We start from the raw sequence: 21,208 nt of genomic DNA on the forward strand, positions 1-21,208 counted from the left end.
AAATAATTTTCCCCTCGCTCATTGAAAAGAAAGCCTATTTTTGAAGTCAGAGTCTACTTATGAAGTGTTTCCCTGCCTTGAAGCCATTAATGTTTGTCTGCACATGCATGAGTGTAAGCAGACGTTGAGATAGTTCTGTATGTGCTCTGTGATTACAGAGAAAGTCTGGTTTTCTTTTTAGAAAGAAAAGCAGGAAATGTTGTTCGTATTCTAAAAACATTGACCGATCAAAGCATTAGCAAAACTGTCTCTTCAATTACAACTCCTGGTTTGAGACACCACAGCCACAGAATTATTTATATAGTTTCCTGTTTGCAAAGATATTTCCTTTGCAGACTCATAGTTACCAAGGATTTCCAAATTAAAAAAGGACTGTGGGATATACACTAAACAAAGACACTGATTTATAATCAGTGAGCCCACCGTGCCATGTCACAGAGAAAAAATAACAAAAATAAATAGAAACAGAGCGTAATAGGTCATGTTCTTAACAAGGACCATACAGTTTTCTGCATGGGGCTTCTTGGGCAATGCTGCTGAACTAGCTAGTGCTGAGCACGAAGTCACAGAAACATCTATGAGAAAGAGCCAGCGTTTTCACATCCTCCTGGGATGTGAAGTCGTATGACACACTTATACAAATTTCTCGGAATTTCTGAAATGCACTTCGTGAAGTTCCTCCAACACTCTTCCCATCTGTGAGAGCAGTCGGACCCCAGAAGCATCTCGCAGCGGGGTTGGTTCATAACAAAGAAAGAGAAGGAGTTGAGATTTTTTATTCCTTTCTCTGCTGACTCTTGTAAGCTCTGCTTGAGCCCCTGGTACTTGGTAGCTTATTAGAATAAAGAAGCCGAGATGCCCTTCAGCAGACGAATGGATCAAGAAGATGTGGTCCATAGATACAATGGAATATCACTCAGCCATCAGAAAGGATGAATACCCAACTTTTACATCAGCATGGATGGGACTGGAGGAGATGATGCTGAGTGAAATAAGTCAAGCAGAGAAAGTCAATTATCATATGGTTTCACTTATTTGTGGAACATAAGGAACAGCACGGAGGACATTAGGAGAAGGAAGGGAAAAATGGGGGGTAATTGGAGGGAGAGACGAACCACGAGAGACTGCGGGCTCTGAGAAACAAACGGTTCTAGAGGGGAGGGGGGAGGGGGATGGGTTAGCCCGGTGATGGGTATTAAGGAGGGCACGTACTGCGTGGAGCACCGGGTGTTATACGAAAACAATGGATCGTGGATCACCACATCAAAAATTAATGATGTATTATATGGTGACTAACATAACATAATAAAATTTAAAAAAATAAAAAATAAAGAAGAGGAACTTGAGTCTTCCTGTCCCAACAGTACCCATGGCCCTGAGCCCTGCCTTGTTTTGATGCTTTGTGGAGACCCCATAGCGTGCTGACTTCTCCAGGAATCTGTATGGCTCTCCTCCACCGCATCCACTAAAGTTTCCTTCAAGGCTGCCAGCAAAGGATTCATTAGGGAAGGGGTGGAAAATTAAAATGATACATTTGGTGAGAATGTATCTTCTTTGTCCATTACTTTTTTCTTTCTTGTCTATTTTCTTAGAATAAATTTTAAATTAGAATGTCACCATAACCATTTTCAGGAAACTAACAATGTGAAATGTGATATTTAACAGCGTGTGTTAGATTTCTGTTTAGATTTTATTCCCTCCGGCTGCAGACAGTCTTTGTTTTTCTAGCACAGTCCTGGAAAACTTTAGGACCCATTATGAAGACATTTCAAATGCCCAATTTATTTCTTGACTCAGCTGATGGCTTTAATGAATGAGTGAATTCTCTGTAGAACATCTCTGCCATTTTAATGTGGGCTTTTGATTTTCATTTCATTTAGCATCATTTTCAGTTTTTAGAGCAATTTATATTCTAGCTAATGCACAGTTAGCTTTCAACTCTGAATGGCCTTTATATAACCAGGTATTTGTGCTTTTTCATCTAATATACTCATCTTACCGAAACATTCTCTTACAACTCAAGGTGCATTATCCCTTGATTCCTTCCCCTCGTCAAACAAATACTTATTGTTCTTTGGGGGATAAACAGCCTGTTAGGTGTTTAGAGCTCCAGGATGGTGAAGGAGTGATCCTTATTCTCAAGAATGTCAACTAGATGAAAAGTAATACAATGCTATTAATATTAGATGCAAGGCCATGCTAACATTTGCTCATCATACTGATCTGATACACCTACTACTGCTCCCCTCAAAAAAAACTATTCAAATGAATACCTTAATTACCTAAAATTTGCTCTTGCTTTAAAAAGATACTATAAAAATTATTAATATACAGATACTCATAAATCTGATTCTAATTCTTTTCTGTAGAGGGTCATTGTGATTTGGTCAGTATGAGTTCTAAATTTCTTAGCTTGACCTCTCATTTTATATTGTTTTACCAGCCTAATTATAAAAGAACCCTAGAAAACTAGCAAATTCTCAAGAGATGACTTATTTTAGTATTTTTATCTTAAAAAATGTAGACACAATTTGGATACCAGTGCTGATTTTATAGTTTTTGTAGGTTATTTCTGAATAAATCCTACATTGCATTCATGTGAAATTACTATTCTAGCCAATATAAAATGAAGAGATACTAAAATTGAGACACTATGTTCTGTAACACTAAGGATTTACATGGTGGTGAAAAATTATCTTGGTAATGAGTAAACCATTGCATTGCAAACCATGGGTGTGACTTCTGGTCTAAGCTGACAGACTGAAGCCAAAATTTTACTTCCCATCTGTCTTTAAATCTCATCGAAATTGAAATAAAAACTACAAAATGAAATATATTCATAGGAGCGGTAAAACCATTTTGTTTTGTTTGGTTTAGAAAGTGGGACACTATTAAAATGGACACTTGCACGTTTTTTTCTCTAGAAGGAAAAAAAGCAGTTGTAAGACTTTCCAAGACAGTCAGAATTGGCGGAGCACTGAGAGCCCACAGCAGGGAAGGGCACGGTTCTTCCAGCAAGACCCTCTGCTGATCATGGCTTGTTCTGAGGATGTGCCAGCAGCAGGAGAACACGGAGAGCAGAAGTGCTCTGATGGAGTGAAGGCTCTCAGCAGACCCTGAGCCAACTGGCTCACATTCCTCCACACACAGTGGTGGTGTTCGCCCACAAAACCCAAGGACCTGCCTTGTGATGACACTGAATGAGCTCCCGAGAGGAGTGTGAGGAAGCCTTTTCAGCAGTGCCTTTGGGAGTGGTGGGAAAGGGAGCCTCAGCCTTCCTTTTCATCCCCATTCACTCACCCAAGGAAAATGCTGCCCCGTAGAGAGACCTGCAAACCGAAGGCAATGAGGGATAGAAACATTATATGGAAGGGCTGGGATCCACCCAGTATAAGCTTTTTGGAGAAAACAAAACAAAACAAAGCCAAACAAAAGAGGATACAAAGTGAGAGTGGGGGAGGGATGGGTTATCAAAGCAATGCGCAAAGGACTTTCTCCAGAGTGGAAGAAAAATGTGGTTTCAGATGGAAGGAGCTCAGCAGAAGAAGCCATGAAGAAACCACGGGCAAACATATCCTCTTGAGATTTCAGAATACAACAGATACATGCAATATCCAAAAAGGCATCATTGAGGATAGCAAGCCTCTCATGAAACGAGAGGAATGTTGACATCAGTGTGGAGGCAGGATTTGGGCCTCCTTGGTCTTCTCCCCCGATGGTATGCCTGTGGGCACATGACATTACAAGGCAGAAAGCATGCTACATGTGGAATTAAGATCGCTAACTAGCTCATCTTAAAATAGGAAGACTGTCCTGGATTATCCAGGTGGGCCCAATGTCATCACAGAAGAGAGAAGTGCGGGCCAGAAAGATGAGTCAGGAGGATCAGAGAAATGGAAGGTGGAAAGGACTCATCCCCACTGTTGCTAGGTTTTGTGGCAGGGAAAGGGGCCACCAGCCAGGGATGCAGGTGGCCTCTAGAAGCAGAATCTCCAGTCAAGAGGCAGCAAGAAAACAGGGATTGCAGTCTTACAACCACAGGAGAGTGAATTTTGCTAACGCCCCGAATCAGCCTAGATAGTCAAGGCCAACACCTTGATTTCAGCCTCACGAGACCCCGAGTGGGGAACCCGGTCAAACCAGCCCAGGTTTCTGATCTACAGAACTGGGATGTGATAAATGGATGCCATTTTAAGCCACTGTATCTGTGACAATTTTTTACAGTAGCAATAGAAAGCCAACGCACATCTTGGTATTGGGAGTCTGGGGCTGTGCCACCAACCAGGAAATGTGGCTGTGGCCTTGGAACCAGACAGTGGGGAAAGCTGGGAGAAGTTTGAATAGTGATAACGAAAATCCCAGATTGCCTTGAACAGGATGTTGGTAGAAGTGTGGCATTAAAGACCACCAGCCAGGGCTCAGAGGGAAATGAGGGGGGTGTTAATGGAAACTAGGAACATGTTATGTGGTATCGGGAAGCCTAGCAGAACTGGGTCCTGCAGAAGCATGGAAGACAGAGATTATAAGCAATGGAGTTGGCTCTACAGCTGAAGAGATTTCCCAGCAAAGTGTTTCAGATATAGCCTTTTCTTGCTGTTTATAATAAAATGCAAGAGAGGGATAAATTAAGGGAACTGTTAAACAATATAAATCCAGGATTTGATGATTTGGGAAAAATCTCTATGTTCCAAGATGGCGAAAGATTAAAAAAATGTCCTGTCAGGAAAGTATGCTCTAGAGAAAGCAGAGCAGAACAGAAGGTGTGGTGACACAACCAGGGCCAATACCTCAGAAAGTCTGAATGGTCCGAGCATGAAGTTACACAAAGGCTCTCTGAAGAGGTGACAGGTGTGACTCATAGAGTCTCTCAGCCACCTGAGAAGTGGCCAAAAACAGCGAAGGGATTATCTAGGAAAGATCTGTGGAGGCGCTCCTTGTCTGAGGGAGCGAATCCTTGGGACACAGGCAAGAGTTTCACACGGTTCTTGAGAGTTAATATCAGCAAAAACACCACCAGCTTGGGCTGGCAGGGACAGAGGCAGGATGGAAAGAATAAAGGGTGCTGGACACCCCCAGACATGCTAATGAAAGCTCTCAGCTGTTAACACGTGCTGCTCATCATGAAAGAGGAAGGATGAGTCAGAGGGCAGAGCTCTGAGCCCCGAGGGGAAGCTGAGAACCACACAGGATAATTCCCAAGCCTGGAAACCACATGGAGTTTGTGCAGGACTTCAAAACTGATTTGGACTGATGACGTTTTCTCCTTCCATCGTCTTCCTTTTTGAAGCTTAGCGTCTGTAAGTCCCAGCCTGTGCCTAACTCACCATTGGAGGCTGGGAGCAGATAACTTGCTTTCTACAATCTCCACAGATGGAGAGGAATTTTGTCCCAGGATGGACTTTGCCCAGAGTCCCATCCATACCTAATTTAGGTGATTTGGGTCGGGAGATTTGGGGATTTGGAACTAAGATTTAGAGATTTCCACACTTTGAGTTGATGCTGTATTGGGTGGAGACATTTGGAATCTTGGGATGTGATTTCCATGTGGCATGGATGTGAATCTTCAGAAGCCAGAGGGCAGAGTGGTAGGCTGAATAATGCTCCCCTAAAAAAAAAAAAAAAAAAAAAAAAAAGTTGCCCATGACCTAATCCTCAGAGCCTGGGAACGCATTGCATGGCAAAAGATATTTTGCAGGTAGGATTGAGGTTATGGACCTTGGGGGGAAGATCATCCTGGATCATCTGGGTGCGCCCATTCTGATCACATGAGCCCCAAAAACCACAGAAGAAGGCAGACAGTCAGCCAGAAACACAGTATGAGAGGCAGGAGAGATGACACAAAAGGAGAGGTCAGAGAGAATGAGAGGACTCCACGAGCCATCGCTGGCTTTGAAGGTGGAGGAAAGGGGCTGTTAGCCAAGAAGTGGGGACGGACACCTTCTGGATGCTGAGAGTTACCCTGCCAACAGTGTGTGAGGACAGCAGGACCCCAGTTCTACACACAGAGAGAACCAAATTCTGCCAACACACCGAATGGGCTTAGAAGTGAATTCTCCCTGAGAATCTCCGGAAAGGAACTCAGCCCTACCAAAAACTTGATTTTGGTTTGTGAACACAAGCCAGAGGAACCCGTCAGCCCTGCTAGACTTCTGAACCACACAGGTGTGAGTAGCTAAGTGAGCTGGCTAGTTTCACAGTTGGAATGTGTGGTGAGCTCTTACTCCATCAACAGGAAACATGTACAACTAGAACTTTCCCCACAGCACTGGACCCTGAAATACAGCTGATGGATGCCTCCAAAGTTATTAGAACCAAAGAGATTGTGAACTAGGACATATACCTGACAAACTGTCTTTCAAATGTGAGAATGAAGTTTATTTGTTTAAATTAAATATGTATACTCTTGAAAGTTTACCTTCCACACATCCCATCTGGAACATAACTTGAAGTTTTACTCTACTGAAACAAAAGAGTAGTCTAAGAGGGTACTGTAGGATCTCACAGTAGTGGTATAGTGAAAAATCAAGCATAAGATAATATCTGTGCAACAAAAATATATTAGAACATTGAAACTGGAATGATTATGAGACTGGATGCATCAGTGATACAGGGAAGAAGGGAAAACATTTTTTCTGATTCTATGAAAATTGCAGAGACAATTAGAACCTCGAGAAAAGTGTACAAGAGAATCATGGGTCACAAAGAAAGCTATCTAAAATTTTCATGATTTTTATAAATTGATGAAGCATTAAAAGTGAGAATCCGTCTTGCCTAGTAATTAAATAATCTTGAATAATATTGTAATGAAATGGGATTAAATGAATTCTCAGGATGTACCTTTTTTTACTTCCAATATTCAAAATTAATATATATAACACAAACACAAAGGAAAATGTAGTTTTAGAAAGAAAACAATGATTGGCCACATTTAGGGATCAGTGGGGGTGGAGAGAACTGTAATGGGTTCCTTAGTGGGTCTAAAATCACTGGATTAAGAAATAGATGAAAGAATTTGTTGTATAGAGCCATGAATATAAACACTCCCACACAAAAGCAAACAAAAAGAAGAAATAATCCATCAAAAGTGTTTATCTTTGGAGAAGAGGATTAGGTTTGAAGAGAAAGGTAATTGTTCGCTTTCCATTTTATACTTTTGATGTTGTTTGAACATTTTTATGTCCATACTCATGTAATAATTTTCTCATTGCCATTATTGCCTGTTTATTTTCAAAATATTTATTTTTTATTATGAAAATGCATTCCAGTTAAACTCACCTAGGTGGGTATTAGTAAAAGGTTATCATGCCGTCTTATCCTTAGTACCTTTAACAATTGCTATTAAAGGGAAAAAAGGAGCAGACAGTAAGTGACAAAGTAAAGAGAAGCATCTGACTGTCTTACTTCTGACTCCAATGAAATAACTAAGGGGACATGGAAACTCTAGGTCATCAGAAAGGGGCCATCCATGTGCAAGAAACTGAGCCATTTCCTCAAAAGGAAGAGAAATCAGATTCGAGCACACTGAAGACTTCCTTGCAATTCTTCCCCTTGCAGGGGCAAGGTCCAAAGAGGAGATCAACAATGTAGAAATGATGACAGAGAATGTGACTAGTTGAAAACACACAAAACATAAAAGTGAGGAAAGAAACAATCAAAGTAATGACAGGAAATATCTTTCCTGAGCCTCAGGACACTCTCATTGGCAGATTAAAGGATTCTCCCCATCTGGCAAAATTAAAGAAATTGGATTCAATTCCCAACATTTTTGAAATTTGAAAATGAAGGAAGTATCCTACAAGCTCCGGGGGGAAACTACCACATTTGACCACTGACATTACATGTCTCTCTCAAAAAGAGTGGACGGTTGTCCATGGCTGTGTCTGTTCTGTGGGAATCTCTCTCTAGCCTGTGGCTGATTGGACCGGTGTGGATAAGTGGAACAAGTCACACGGATTTGCCTCTGCGGGATTGTGTCACAACCTGTTGGTATTGAACTGAGAGAACAAAACAATGAAGTCCTGTGTGCCCATATGCACGAAAAGGGAGCCAAGCCTGCCTGCCCAAGGAGGTGTGCAGCAGGAAATTGAGATCACGTTGCTCATCTCCACTAGGTGGAGGGCACATCCCTTACTGATGTCAGTCTTGTGATTGGTTCTTCACGTCACCTGGTGTGCCTTGTATTTCATCCTTACTGATGGTCAGTCTTGTGATTGGTTCTTCACGTCACCTGGTGTGCCTTGTATTTCATCCTTACTGATGGTCAGTCTTGTGATTGATTCTTCACGTCACCTGGTGTGCCTTGTATTTCATGAAGAAGGCTTGAATTTTTCCAATATTACCCCCACCACCTGTTCTCGTTCTTTTCATTTTTCATATAAATTAGCTCCTGTGAGTTTCTGTTCATTGCAACCACATAATCCCGGAATAAGATCGATGTAAAGTAATATGCAAATATTATTAATAATTAATAGGAAACAGGATATAAAATATGAGTAATTTGACAATAACTGAGTTTAAAACATCTGATGGTAGCCAACAAATGATAAAGAATAAGGAGTTGAAGGAAACAAAATTTTGTTAATTTCCTTATCAGTGATTCTGATAATTAGACAAGTAAAGGTTCAGCTGTGTGTGGTTTTTTAAAAGCAAAGGTCCAATAGAATTAACAACAGCAAGCATTCAACAAGTCATGAAAAAATAGCATTTAAATATGCTCACAAAGAAAAAGATAGAAAACAAAGGGAGTGGTAAAGAAACATTTTTAAATGTTTGGAAATGCTATTATATGATGATAAAGGTAAGATCAAACACTACAGTTCTGACAATAAATGTAAATGGATTAAACTCTCCTTTTTGATCATTGTGAAATGCTTATATGTAGAACACAGTACAGAGAAAATATAGAGACCAGAGAATTAAAACAATGGACAAAGATATATCAGATGACTGTGCTAATATGCATGGAGTTTACATTAATACCAGACAAAATATGTTCGAAACCACAACAGGAACAAAAACAACAGAACTTCACTGAAAAAAAAAAGTATATATATATATGTACTTTGTAAGAACAAAGAGTATCATGTTTTCTTGATTAATAGTAAAGGTTTAGTGAAAAATGAGAAGATTTATTATTTTTCTGTACCTACTGACTTAATAGCCAAATGTATAAAACAGAATCATCAGAAACAGTTGTAGAAGATATATTTCTCAGTTGATGACATTCTGAATAGAAAAAATATATAAACATAAAGACTAAGCATTGTTACCAGTGTTAATATTTGCAAAAAATAATAATAATTTTACATAACACAAAGAAAAACCACAAAGAAAACAATTAGAGAAAATCAACTTTTTAAAGGCCACATTCATGAAACTAAGGTAACTAAAACTTGAAATTAGTGACTAAAATAGTTTTGAAAATGTATCAGTGACATTTTTTAAAAGCCGTGAAACTCCTTTAAGTCATTTAGATATAAAATGAAACATATATTACAATTACAGAATATGCAAAATCACTGCATATTAAAACATAAGAGAATTGGCTGAATCATTCTCAGATGGAAATTTAGAGCAATAACTAATTTATTAAGAAAAAACATGAATTTAAATGAGTAAAGTTGCATTCAATTCAGTATCGTTAGAAGGTGAATAGTAGAAAATTAAACAAAAGATAAGATAATTAAGAAATTGATGCATTAACAAACAGAACATATCAATGTCAGAACATATCAATGTTCAAGAGCTGATTCCTTGATAATGCAAAAGAAAGTATGCAAAAAAATCTTGCAAGACAAAAAAAAGATGAAATGACGTATTAACAGTGAAGGAGAGGATTAGAAAACTGGTCTTAAAATATGTATAACTCTACGTGAATTAATGTCAAACTCTCAATAAAAAGGCTATTTTTAGATAAATATGAATGATCAAACCTGACACAAAACAACCTTGACAGATTAAGAGCCATGAAAGAAACTATAAAATTATGCAGATTACCCTAAAGAAAGAGCTTGTATCCAGAAAGTTTTATGGATTCCACGCCATATAAAATATTCTAGTTACTAAAACACGATAATAATGTATATAGACTATACATTTATATTATATGTATATTACATATATAATCTCACTTAGTAATATACACACAACATTTAAAGTTAATACTACCAAATCAAATAAAGAATAATGTTGTAAAGTACAGTCACACATGCTGAATAGAATTTTCCATGTGAAATCTAGAAATTACATGCACGCTCTCTGTGTATATATATGTGTCTGTATTAATAAAAAAGTTGGGGAAACAAATTCCAGCAGTTTCTTCTTGTTTCTTTTTTCATCCTAATGAAGTCAGACTTGGGGTGATTCCCCCCTTCTTTTTATTTTACTGTTTTTTAAACTTTTGCATTCAGAAAAATATTAAGTATATCACTCGTTCATATATCTGAAAAAATTGGTCTCATATTTGATAGTAAAAGGTAAATCACTGAGATAATGAAGGATTATATTTCCTGTGGTTATTTTAAATATTTCCTTAGAATATTTGGCTTTCCTGTACTTAAGATAATATTTATTATGACCATACTAGAGTAATTGTTCTGAGCTATGAAAAATGAGGTTTTTCTATGAGTGGCTCATATGAATAGAAAACAGAAAAAGAAGTTGAATTGGATGTTCTTTAAAGTCTTTCCTCATAATAAATTCTGGTTCCGCTATTTATCCCAAGTTACAATAGGAATAATAATTATTATGTGAGATTTTACTATCTGTCAGGGCCTGTTCTAAGCAACTTATGTGTATTACCTAATTTTCCAAAAAATCTCCATGAGGTTGCACTATAAGATAGAATAATAATTGCCATTATTATTATTCAATGTCAAATGGCAACTAATGATTTATTAGAGATTGCAAATAGAGCATTTTGTAAGCAAAATGTATCAGAACATTTCATTCACTGACAATTTCCTTTTTCCATTTGAAACCCCAATCACTTACATATCTGTGCAATGAAATGATTGCTTGAGAAATGATTTATTTTCATTTGGAAACAAGTTCTTATAGTCCCTTGAATGGTGTGGAAGAGTTAGCTGCTCTGGGTAGGCTTCCCAGGAAGCGCATCAGTGTGCAGGTGGTTTATCCGGGAAGTGCACCTATTCCTGGGTCAGGAAAGGAGGATTCGGCAGAGGGACAGCATCTGGAGCTGGGATGGCCCTTCACAGATACTCTGATGTTTGGAGGCAGCTGCCCAGGGGCCCAGAGTCAGTTTCTACCTGCCAGCCGCATTCCCAGCTGAGGGTGTGAGTCAGGATGGAACAGAGCAGAACCTGGTAGAGAAAAGTATGGTAATGTTTTCTAGGCAGACCCAACAGAAAAGAAACTGTTTTTAGGCATAAATCTGAAAGAATGGAAGGATGGATAAGGAGACAAGAACCCAAACCTCTTAGAAACTAGAACGAAAACTGGTGCGCAGTAAAGGGTTTGTTGAAACCTTTGCTGACATAGCAGAGGGTAACCAGCAAACCAGATTCACGTCCCAGACCCTCCAAACACAGGGACGGAGGGCAGTCGATACTGTGGAGGAGGCAGCAGCGTGAACATAGGGTGGAAAGTGGAAATCTGTTCAGAAGTCATCAGATCTCCACAGCCCATGCCCGCCCCTCCAACCCACCTGTTGCTCTCCCTCACCCCAGAGAAAGGCAGCTGCTTATTTCTTTATGCAGGGAGGACTCTTTTTTGGAGATGGCTGGAGAAAGTTGTTGGATTGGGTGCCACCAGGGGGAGGTCAGATGGGAGAACCAAAATGTGGGTTAAATGAATGTGTGCACACTGGATGCAGACTCCCCCAACCCCAGCTGTCTTCTCCCATCTGGTTCTCAGAAAACCGGCAGCATAGCCTTTGCCATCCTGGACAGATAACGCTCAATGTGTTCGGTGAAATCTGACCAACATAAAGGGAAGAAATGCACAAGTTTCTCCATCTAAACAGTTCAGGCAGATCGCCTTACCCGGCCCCTCACAACATCTGCCTAGGTGTCCAGATTGCAGTGCTTTTTATGATGGGCATTCAATCAAGAACGCACAGCCTTCCCACATAAAAAATAAAAGAGAAACAAACAAAGAAGAAAAAATGGCTTGGAGAAAACAGGGCCCATGCAGGGAGGAAATAAAACATGACAAATAAAAGCACTGCAAATATCTCAGCGATAAAAGGGTAGATTGCAACTGTGAAATGAGAACAGTCAGTTCAAAAAAAAAAAAAAAAAAGAAAGAAAGAAAAACCCAACGTTCAGAGTACATAAAAGAGCTCTCGGAAATTAAATGTAGAAAAAAAACTCAATAAAGTCATTACATGATAAAGCTCACCGAATCCTCCAGAAAGTAGAGCAAAGAGATGAAGTGGCATAAAGTAGGAGAGATAAGAGAATTAAAGGATAGGTCCCAGGTGCCCGACAAGTGAAGGTGGGAGTCATGCTCGGAAATCTGAAGGATAAGAATTTCTGAACTAGAATTCCATGCTCAGCCAAACAATTAAATACAAGGTAGAATAAACACATTTTTAGGCAGGCAGCATCTCAGAAATTCGCTCCCACGAGCTTTTCCTTAGGAAGATCCTAGATGCATGGTCCACCAAACCAAGGAAGGGTATATAGGCTATTCCTGAATAGCAAACCTACGGACAGAAGCCACAAGCATCCCCCACAAGGGCATTCACTGAGGCTGTCGGGCCGGTAGCTGGGCACCAGGCATCAAAGCAACAGGTCCAGATGGTCAAAGACTCCAGGTGATAAAGCTGATAGAACCCCCTATTCTGCTGAAACAACTGGGAAGTGTTTGGGGTTTGAAGTAGTAAGTACATAGGAAACTGTAAGCTAATGGTTAACTCTAGGAAAACCGGAGCCGTAAGGAACAGAAAACTCAAGTTTACTGCATGTCTAAGTTAAGAATTATTTGTGTAACATCCTAATAAAGGGAGCCTTGTTGAACATACTACCATGCAGGGATGGGGGCGCATATGAGCTGAAAAATGAATATTATCCCCGATAATGTTGCTGTCATGTGTCCCAGGGGGAAGTCTTTCTGGAGACTGCATAAGAAAAGCATAAAGCAGGTTATTTATAGAGATGTAGCTAAATATAGAAACAGCGAAAAGAGGTTTAAGTATTTGCCTCTGAAAAGGAAAAAATTGGGGATGGGGGAGGTGGAGGCATTTTTAAAGAAAGAGCTTGTGGAATTATTTGATTACTAATGTATATGCATGTATAACTCTGGAAAATATCTTATTAAAAGGATGGACAAGGGGAAAAGAAAGAGTATGAATTATATCAGTCGAGAAGAGTATATTTATTGGCCTGAATGAACTGCCTTATTCTTTCTGAAACGACTTTAGTTATAAATCAGCAAACTAGCTTCTGAGCGAGTTTGGGAGAGCTGCTTATTTGGGCGAAATCGTTAAATATATTCTCGTTGTTATCATTCTAAAATGTTGATCTAAATGATCTATTTTTATAATCTTAACTATAAACTCTCTTCATTGTAGAATATAATTTTGGAAAACGTATACTTCAATAAATGATTAGTCTACTAGTGAGGTATCATATATGAAAAAAGAAAATATCATACATTAAAAATGTCAGAGCTGCAGACCTCATTAATTCAGTTTTTTTTCCATATTCTATCTAGGAGAAGGTGAAGTTTACCTTTGAATGCCTAAGAAGAAATGAATATTGTAAGCATCATTATAAGGATATCTTGGTCATTTCTTTAAAAGAAACTGAAGATTGCAGTGTATAATACCTTATTTAATAGATTCTCTTTTTTTAAACAAATATATATTGAGCGTATTCATGTAATAAATGCTTATTAAAGATCTATTTTGTTCAAGCGTTCTACTACATATTGGGAACACAAAGCCAAAATACTTCTTGCTTTTAAGGTGACAGGTGAATAAAGAAACTGACCTAAAATTAGCAATTGTGCTGAAAAGGACAGATAACAATTGCTCTATTGAAGAGTTACATAGAATGCACTAGCAGCCCGGGAGAGCGTATAGACTTCATGCAGGGAATTTCAGGGGAGCTGACCTTGAAGCATAGATGAGAGTAAAGTCCACGGGTTGACGGGGAAAATTCCAGGAAGAGAAAGCAGCTTGGGCTGTGGGGAAAGTATCACGTGTTTTGGGAGGATGTCTGGAGCTACTGGTCAAGGAGTCTGAAGAGACAGGAAAAGATTTTTTAGATTGTATTATGTAGGTGGAGGCAAGGAGACACTAGGAATAGCTATTATTATTAACAGTAGCCAAAAATTTTCAAATTGCTTCTCTATGCTAGGCACTGAGCCAAGCTCTTTACATATACAAAATCTTATTTAATCCTTACAACTACTCTATCCTTGCTTTTAAAGTTTCAAGCTTAAGGATAGCATAGTAAAATTTGTGTAGAAACTTTTTTCTAACACTCTTGAGAAAATGTTGCTGTCAAGTAAAAAAAAAAAAGGATACAGAATGGTTTATGTAGCTACTTAACATTATATATAATAGAACAAGAAACAAGATTGGAAAGATAAAGTGTGTTATTCTTTTCACCACTTTGAAAGTTTCTAAAATATCCATTTATCAACTTAAAACTAAGAACAATGTCTCCTTTTTTTTTTTTTTAAAGATTTTATTTATTTATTCGACAGATAGAGAGACAGCACAAGCAGGCAGAGTGGCAGACAGAGGGAGAGGGAGAAGCAGGCTCTCCGCCGAGCAGGGAGCCTGATGTAGGACTCAATCCCAGGACCCTGGCATCATGACCTGAGCCGAAGGCAGCCGCTTAACCGACTGAGCCACCCAGGCGCCCCAGAACAATGTCTTCTTGTAGAGGAACGGGGGGTGGGTAGGAGGAGAGGGAAAGAGAAGAGATCTTTTGAGGAGGGAAGAAAAGAGAGGGAGGGAGAGTGAGTGAGACAGACATTCATGGGAAGGCCGACTAGCCGGGAGGTTGGAAACAGAACACCAAGAACAGAGAGACTCTTCCCACAATGGTCCAGGCCCAAGACAGATATTCTTCAGTAGAATAGCAAATGGATGAATAAGAGCAATATTTAAAAAATGAATCCAAAGGGAATAGTCCCCCCGTTGGATGTTTAGTGGCTCTGCCCACCCACCAAGAAGGAAAGCAAAGACAGGGTGAGGTTGAGGAGAGGAAGCGATGGGGAGAGGCAGTTCCTAGAGCTATGATGCTGTCATCGGTGGGTTGTTTCACTTAGCACAACTAGTTACTGTTCCTTTATTGTGTTGCCTCAGTTAATCACATTCCTGGTAAAGAAAAAGGATGGTTGTGCAACCGTGGTCACCAAGTTGATCCAAGAACCTCAGGTTCTGCTTTTGGACCTAATGAAACCTTTCATCCTATATTCATGACAACCCAGAACTTCCCCTGGCATGACCTCCGGGAATATAAAGAGAGCACAGTGGGGGACCTAAAAGTACTGGTCTGAGAGCGCAGTTGAGTCTGCACCCAGATTGTGTGGACTTGCCTCCCCCTTACGAAGTTACAAAATGCCTAACTGCTCCTAAGAGGCTGTGGCTCAGAACGTCACAGTAACAGCTTCTCTCTGCTGTGCGCCCCTCCCCGCAGCTCCGCCTTGCTCTTAACCGCGCCCCTGTCTTCCTCCCCCAGGGCTCTACGAAACCTTTCTAACCACGGAGGGACCCGAATGCTGTGATATCAGGACAGAAGAGCGCCCGAGCAAGCCCTCCAGAGGGACGCTGGGGACCAGCAGCCCCTGTCACAGGACATCACTCACAGCGTCATCAGCAGCCAGACTGTGCAACAGCAGACTCAAACTGTGCGTTCTCGTACTGATTCTCCTGCACACAGTGCTCACGGCCTCCGTGGCGCAGAACAGCACGGCGCTGGGCTTGGGGGGCATCCACGCGCTGGAAGAGAGCTCGCCGCGCGACGAGTAGCCCAGGAGGGGGCCCCCCCAGCCCCCGCGCCCGCTGCCTCTCGGACACACACGGGGTGCTCTTACCCTCCCGCCGCTTCCCGCGAGGCCTTTAGGGTAAAACCGAGGAAGATGGGCCTGGATCCAAACGAGGACACAAACACAGCTTTTTATTGACTAAAAGGCTGTAAAGTGACTTAAATTTCTCACACCATTTTATACACTGTGTTTTAATGTTTGGAGGTTTTCTTTGCTTTCCTTTGGTTTGGGTTTATTTGTTCGTTTACTTTTTTGCACTTGTTACTACAGGATTTATTTTTGGGGATGGTTTCTCAGAGGTAAACTAAGTCTTCACTGTCTCTCTCTCTCTATATATATATTTCTAGTCATTGTGTGTGTTCATCAGATAGTTCTGTCTCTCTGTCCTGTCAGTTTCTATTAGAGGAATGATCGCTATGACCTCACGGTATAGCAAAATACAACAACAAAAAAAATCATAAAAGATAAAAAAGACAAAAAAAAGAAAACAACAAAAAATACAAATAAAAAACCCCCCCCGAACTCTTTGCTCCTGCCTCCCGAACCGACTGCCCCTCCCCCCCCGCCTCCTCCCGCCCCGTGTCCTCCCCCCAGCCCCCCCCCCCCCCCCCCCGCCCCGCCCCCCTGCCCCCAGCAGACAATATGGCTTGCTTCTGTCTGTCTGCGCAGCCGCAGTTTGGGCGCGCACGCTCCAGGGCTCCGGGGCCGCAGGCCCCCCCCCCCCACCTCCCGCCAGGAGCAGAACAAGAGGTTCCTTTTTAGCTGAACAAACAAGTGCTCTCCATGGTAGGCGGAATCAGACAGTTAACACATTTTTTATGTTGACAACAAAATAAAAGCAAAGAAAAACCACCATAAACTATGTTGCTCCAGCTCCCCTTCCCCGAGGCCCCGTTCCTCGCTGGTTGTCAGGTGGCTGGGGGCCCGCCCCCAGTCACGATGGGGCACATTTCGGCGCCTGTGGGCCCTTGGATGGCAGCAGAGGGAGTGAGGACACAAATCTGGGTTTCTTTCTCCTCCGTTGCCGTTGTGGAGGAGACCGTAGAGATGCCCCAACACCTGCAGTATACAGAATATATACAATTTTACCCCAGTATCTCCCCAACCTATAATTTTAAATTATTCCAGGTATAAAGTGTATGCAATTCTGCATTATCACAAAAGAACTCGTTTAAAAAAAATAGGTTAGCCATTTTCATTCAAGTGCAAAAACTTTGTCACTTCGAACACGCTCTAGATAGTCGATGAGAAGAGGAGAAATCAGATCGCTCTGTTTGTATTTTTTCTTTTTGTGGGAACATTTCACCTGCTGAGTGTATATGAATTTGCTTTCTAAAAAAGGCTTTTATGAGTTTACAGTAGAATCAGTGGAAGGAAGAGTTCATAAGGGCTGTTTTTAAAAAAAACAAACAAACAAAACAAATAATTAAAAAAAAAACCACTTTACATTCCTTCCTATACTCTAACTACATTTGGGAAGTGCTCTTCAGATGTGTTTGCTCTTCAGATGGGAGATGAAGGAAAATCATAGAAAAGGTCCTCGTAGCGAACAAAATTTAGTTATTAACTTTATAGCTATGAAATTCCCCCCTGGCATTCGTTTTTGTTCAAACAAACTTTAATCTCTGCATCATACTTAACCCTGCGACATGCGTACAGTATGCATATTTTGTTTTGAATAAAAAAATGTTTTGTTCCAGTCTGTTAAGAATATTCAAAAATAATAAAGGTATTGCTTAATAAAATTGCTGGAATTGTTTAGCAGTACATGCACAAATATTTTACTAGATTCTTCGTTTTAATAGTGTTTTGTTGAGACTGAAAATCCTAAAATGGTCTGCGCAAATACAAAAAAAAAACCCCACCAAAAATGCAAAATTCTCCAGTTTTTGTTCCTTTTTAAAAAATTGTTTTTTTCATGCAAATGTCAACACATAGTCACAAGTGCGCGCGCGCGCGCACACACACACACACACACACACACACAACAGGCACAGTGTTTTTAATTTAGAGAAATGCCTTGCTATTTCTGGGGCCACAAGTGGGTGGGAAGAGCCTCGGGGGCATTGAGCTGCGGCAAGTGTTAAACACTGGGAGAAATGAGCATGTTTAAAGCCCCTCCTGGTGGGCCACAGATTTCGGTGGAGTTGGGGGGTGACAGAAGTAGGGGAGCAGTGCGTGGAGGGTGAAGGGGTGCTGACTCTTAACAAAGGACTTAAGGTGAGCTCCTTTTCAACTAACCTCTTAAAGGCTTTAGGATATATAGCCAGGAAAAGGTCCGTTCTGACTTTCCCCTACCTCTGCCGGGCAAGGCCACACCACGGGCCATTCCTTCAGTGTTCCTCATGCTTTTGTTTGTGCCATGGGAATTTCCATTCTTTGGGAAAATGACAAACCAACACAGATGCAAATTCCACCCACTCTCATGACAAGAAGTTACTATTTCTAGACACTGGGCAAAATGATTAAAAAAAAAAAACACCAGTATCCCATAAAAAAACAGGGTTTCATTTTCTCTTGATATCTTTTGCAACTGGTTACAATTCTTTTCAAATATAGAGGGATTGGAAGATTCCACTGGACCATGTTTTAGCTTTAGTTTGGGGAGAATGGCAGCCAAAAGAGAGAGACCAGAAACCACGACTACTTTATCTGATAGGTAAGTCCTCCAGAAGACAATTTCAAGAATCGGGAGAAACAGCACAGTATTTAATTGTACTATGAAACTATAATTTAGGTGAGGAAGGGCTGGTAAGGAGAGAAGGGGACTGGTTATTTCCCACATGTCAACCAACATTGGAACTGTCTCTCATTCTGGTAGGATTCTTTTCTTGCCAAATACATTTATTCTTATATGAGAATGATCTCAGTGCCCAGTAATTATTAAATATATAAGCACTTCCCTATGACATTTCACTGACACAGTGAATTAAAACAGCTTTTCCTGGGTTCAGCCAAAGGATCCAAACAGACGATGACTCCCAGACAGAGTCAAGAAATGGCCATTGAAGATGCAAATCTCACCATACCCATGGATCATTTGAAAGAAGTTTTTCTGCTTGATCAACATAAGCATGCACATTAATTCTGGCACAAGAAGATCAGACCCTGCACCTTTGTGATCATCATCCCGTTCTATTTTTCTCATGGTGGATATCCATTGCATAGTAGATGTTGAATTACGATATTGAAACAATTATTTCTGAAAGCAAGTTGAAAATCAAGAAAATGATATTTCATCCACAAATGTATAGAACAGGTTTCCCCATGTTTATAACTGTCTTTTTTTCTGCAATAGAGAAAGTCCGGCTTGTGGAAGATTTTGATTCTGCAAAACCAAATGTCAAGCAACATAGTGGGGTTGGATGTCATTCCTTAAGCATTTGCTTTCAGTGAAACTTTATACTGACTGTTCTTTCATTTAAAAAGATGGGGTTGTTCTCCTCTCCCGCAAGTGAAAGTTGCTCATTTAAACGGCATCATTAGGGACAAGGGAATGTAGTTCCTTACCAGTGGATTGGTGCCATTAAGTACTAGAACCTGTAGTTATTAAAATAAAAGAAGGCAGGCAGCAAGGAAAGAAAAGAAGACAGGAAAGAAAGTAAAGGAGAAAGAAAGAGAGAGAGAGAGAGGGAAAGAGGGAGAGAGGAAAGAAGGAAGGAACGAACGAGCGAATGAAAGAAGGAAGGAAGGAAGGAAGGAAGGAAGGAAGGAAGGAAGGAAGGAAGGAAAGGAAGGAAAACAAAAATGGATTTTTATATGAATTAATAAGAACATCATTTTTGCCAGGACAAATAAATAAATGAAAGATGTAGTTGGGTGTCAGATCCACATGCCGAAGAGAGGGCATTTGATGCCTGGACAACATTAAAGCATTGATCAGCCTGAGGCACCATTTGTGCTCTTCCTGGGTAACAACTAAATTTGCTACTGGAAGCATTCAGTCAGAGATATGAAGGGTACATCTTGCCTTTACTAGAATTGCAGACAGGGTACTTAATTATATACACATGCAAATGTACATATAAGGGAGAAGTCTATGCAGCTCTGGCATGCTCCCATAGTGATATGTGGGCGTATAACATACACATATACTGCTTACAAGTAAAACTTGAACCACAAAATTATTCCGTCCATGACAACACACACGTAACATTATAATGAATGATTCCTTTTTTTTTCTTTTTTTTTTTGCTGAAGTTTGGGCAGCATGCTCATTTAAAGACTATACCTACTTTGATGTGGAAAACAGACTCTCGGAATGTCTCCATTAACAAAGGAATAACAATTTTTCAGAATGTTCTCTTTCAAGCATTAATGATGTTTAGAAAAAATTGAATATGGCATGCAGGTATTGAGCGATGGTGAATAACAAGTCTTTAAATGGGAGGAAGGAAAAAAAACCCACAACATTTATAAGAACTTTCAAACTGCTTCAGAGCCTAGAAATTCTCCGTACCATGGTAAAATGGAGAGATAATCCTCTTGGTCTTGGAAGAAAACTTAAGGCATGAAGCCAAATATGAAAGATGTTCTGACATACTTCAGGGCCGTGTTTACCTGACATAAAATATTCAGATTAAAGTTACAAATTGTAAATCGCCTGCTGTGTCACCCGGGGCCACACAGGTCGGTGGGAGAAAGTTGGAGCTCCCACCACATCCGATGGTGAATTCCAAACGTGGGTTCCGGAGCCCAGTGAGAACCTTAGGTCTCACACACGCTTTGGACATATAATGTATTTTCTCCAAATTCTAAGAAAATTATAAAATTCCTAAGTTTTAAACTTAAAAAGTTAAAAACGATAAAAAAAAAAAGGCTCTCCGATGTCTTAAGCCACATCTGCTCACATTTAATTTTGCTGCTTCTCTGGTCAATGTGGTGAAGTAAATGAGAAGGGGGTCAATGGCAACATCTTGATGAAATCCCTAGCTAAGAATGGTAGTGTTATGTGCTTTTAAGATTCTTTTTTTTACCATAGAGAAGAGGCACAGGATCTCAGGGGCAAAGCCATGGTTTGGATACCCGCGAACATACGGCACAAAGGAGTCAAGGACATATTTGAATATGAGGTCACACCAGGTGAAAATACCTCATGGGACCACTGGAGGCTGAAGTGAGATGAACGACATAAATGTGCCTAGACAAAATGGGGTCCTCGGTTACAGTTAGTTGTGATGGTTACTCATTCACGAAGGGAAACTCACTGCTTACTTATGGGGACTGCTCCTGCAAGTGTTTC

At 40.4% G+C, this 21,208-nt stretch overlaps 1 protein-coding gene across 1 annotated transcript in view; it reads left to right on the forward strand.

Moving 5' to 3' along the window:
- NALF1 (NALCN channel auxiliary factor 1) overlaps positions 1-17,803 on the forward strand; it is a 32,926-nt gene extending 15,123 nt beyond the window's left edge. The window contains exons 2-3 of the mRNA XM_073894270.1: positions 13,678-13,723; positions 15,660-17,803. Of these exons, the coding sequence (XP_073750371.1) occupies positions 13,678-13,723; positions 15,660-15,949 (336 nt within the window). The 3' untranslated portion in view covers positions 15,950-17,803. The remainder of the gene's footprint in view (positions 1-13,677; positions 13,724-15,659) is intronic.
- Positions 17,804-21,208: the final 3,405 nt, after the last annotated feature.

This window comes from Callorhinus ursinus, unplaced genomic scaffold, assembly GCF_003265705.2.
Source record: "Callorhinus ursinus isolate GAN/ISIS: 27379988/994484 unplaced genomic scaffold, GSC_fseal_2.0 scaffold7, whole genome shotgun sequence".
NCBI lineage: Eukaryota > Metazoa > Chordata > Mammalia > Carnivora > Otariidae > Callorhinus > Callorhinus ursinus.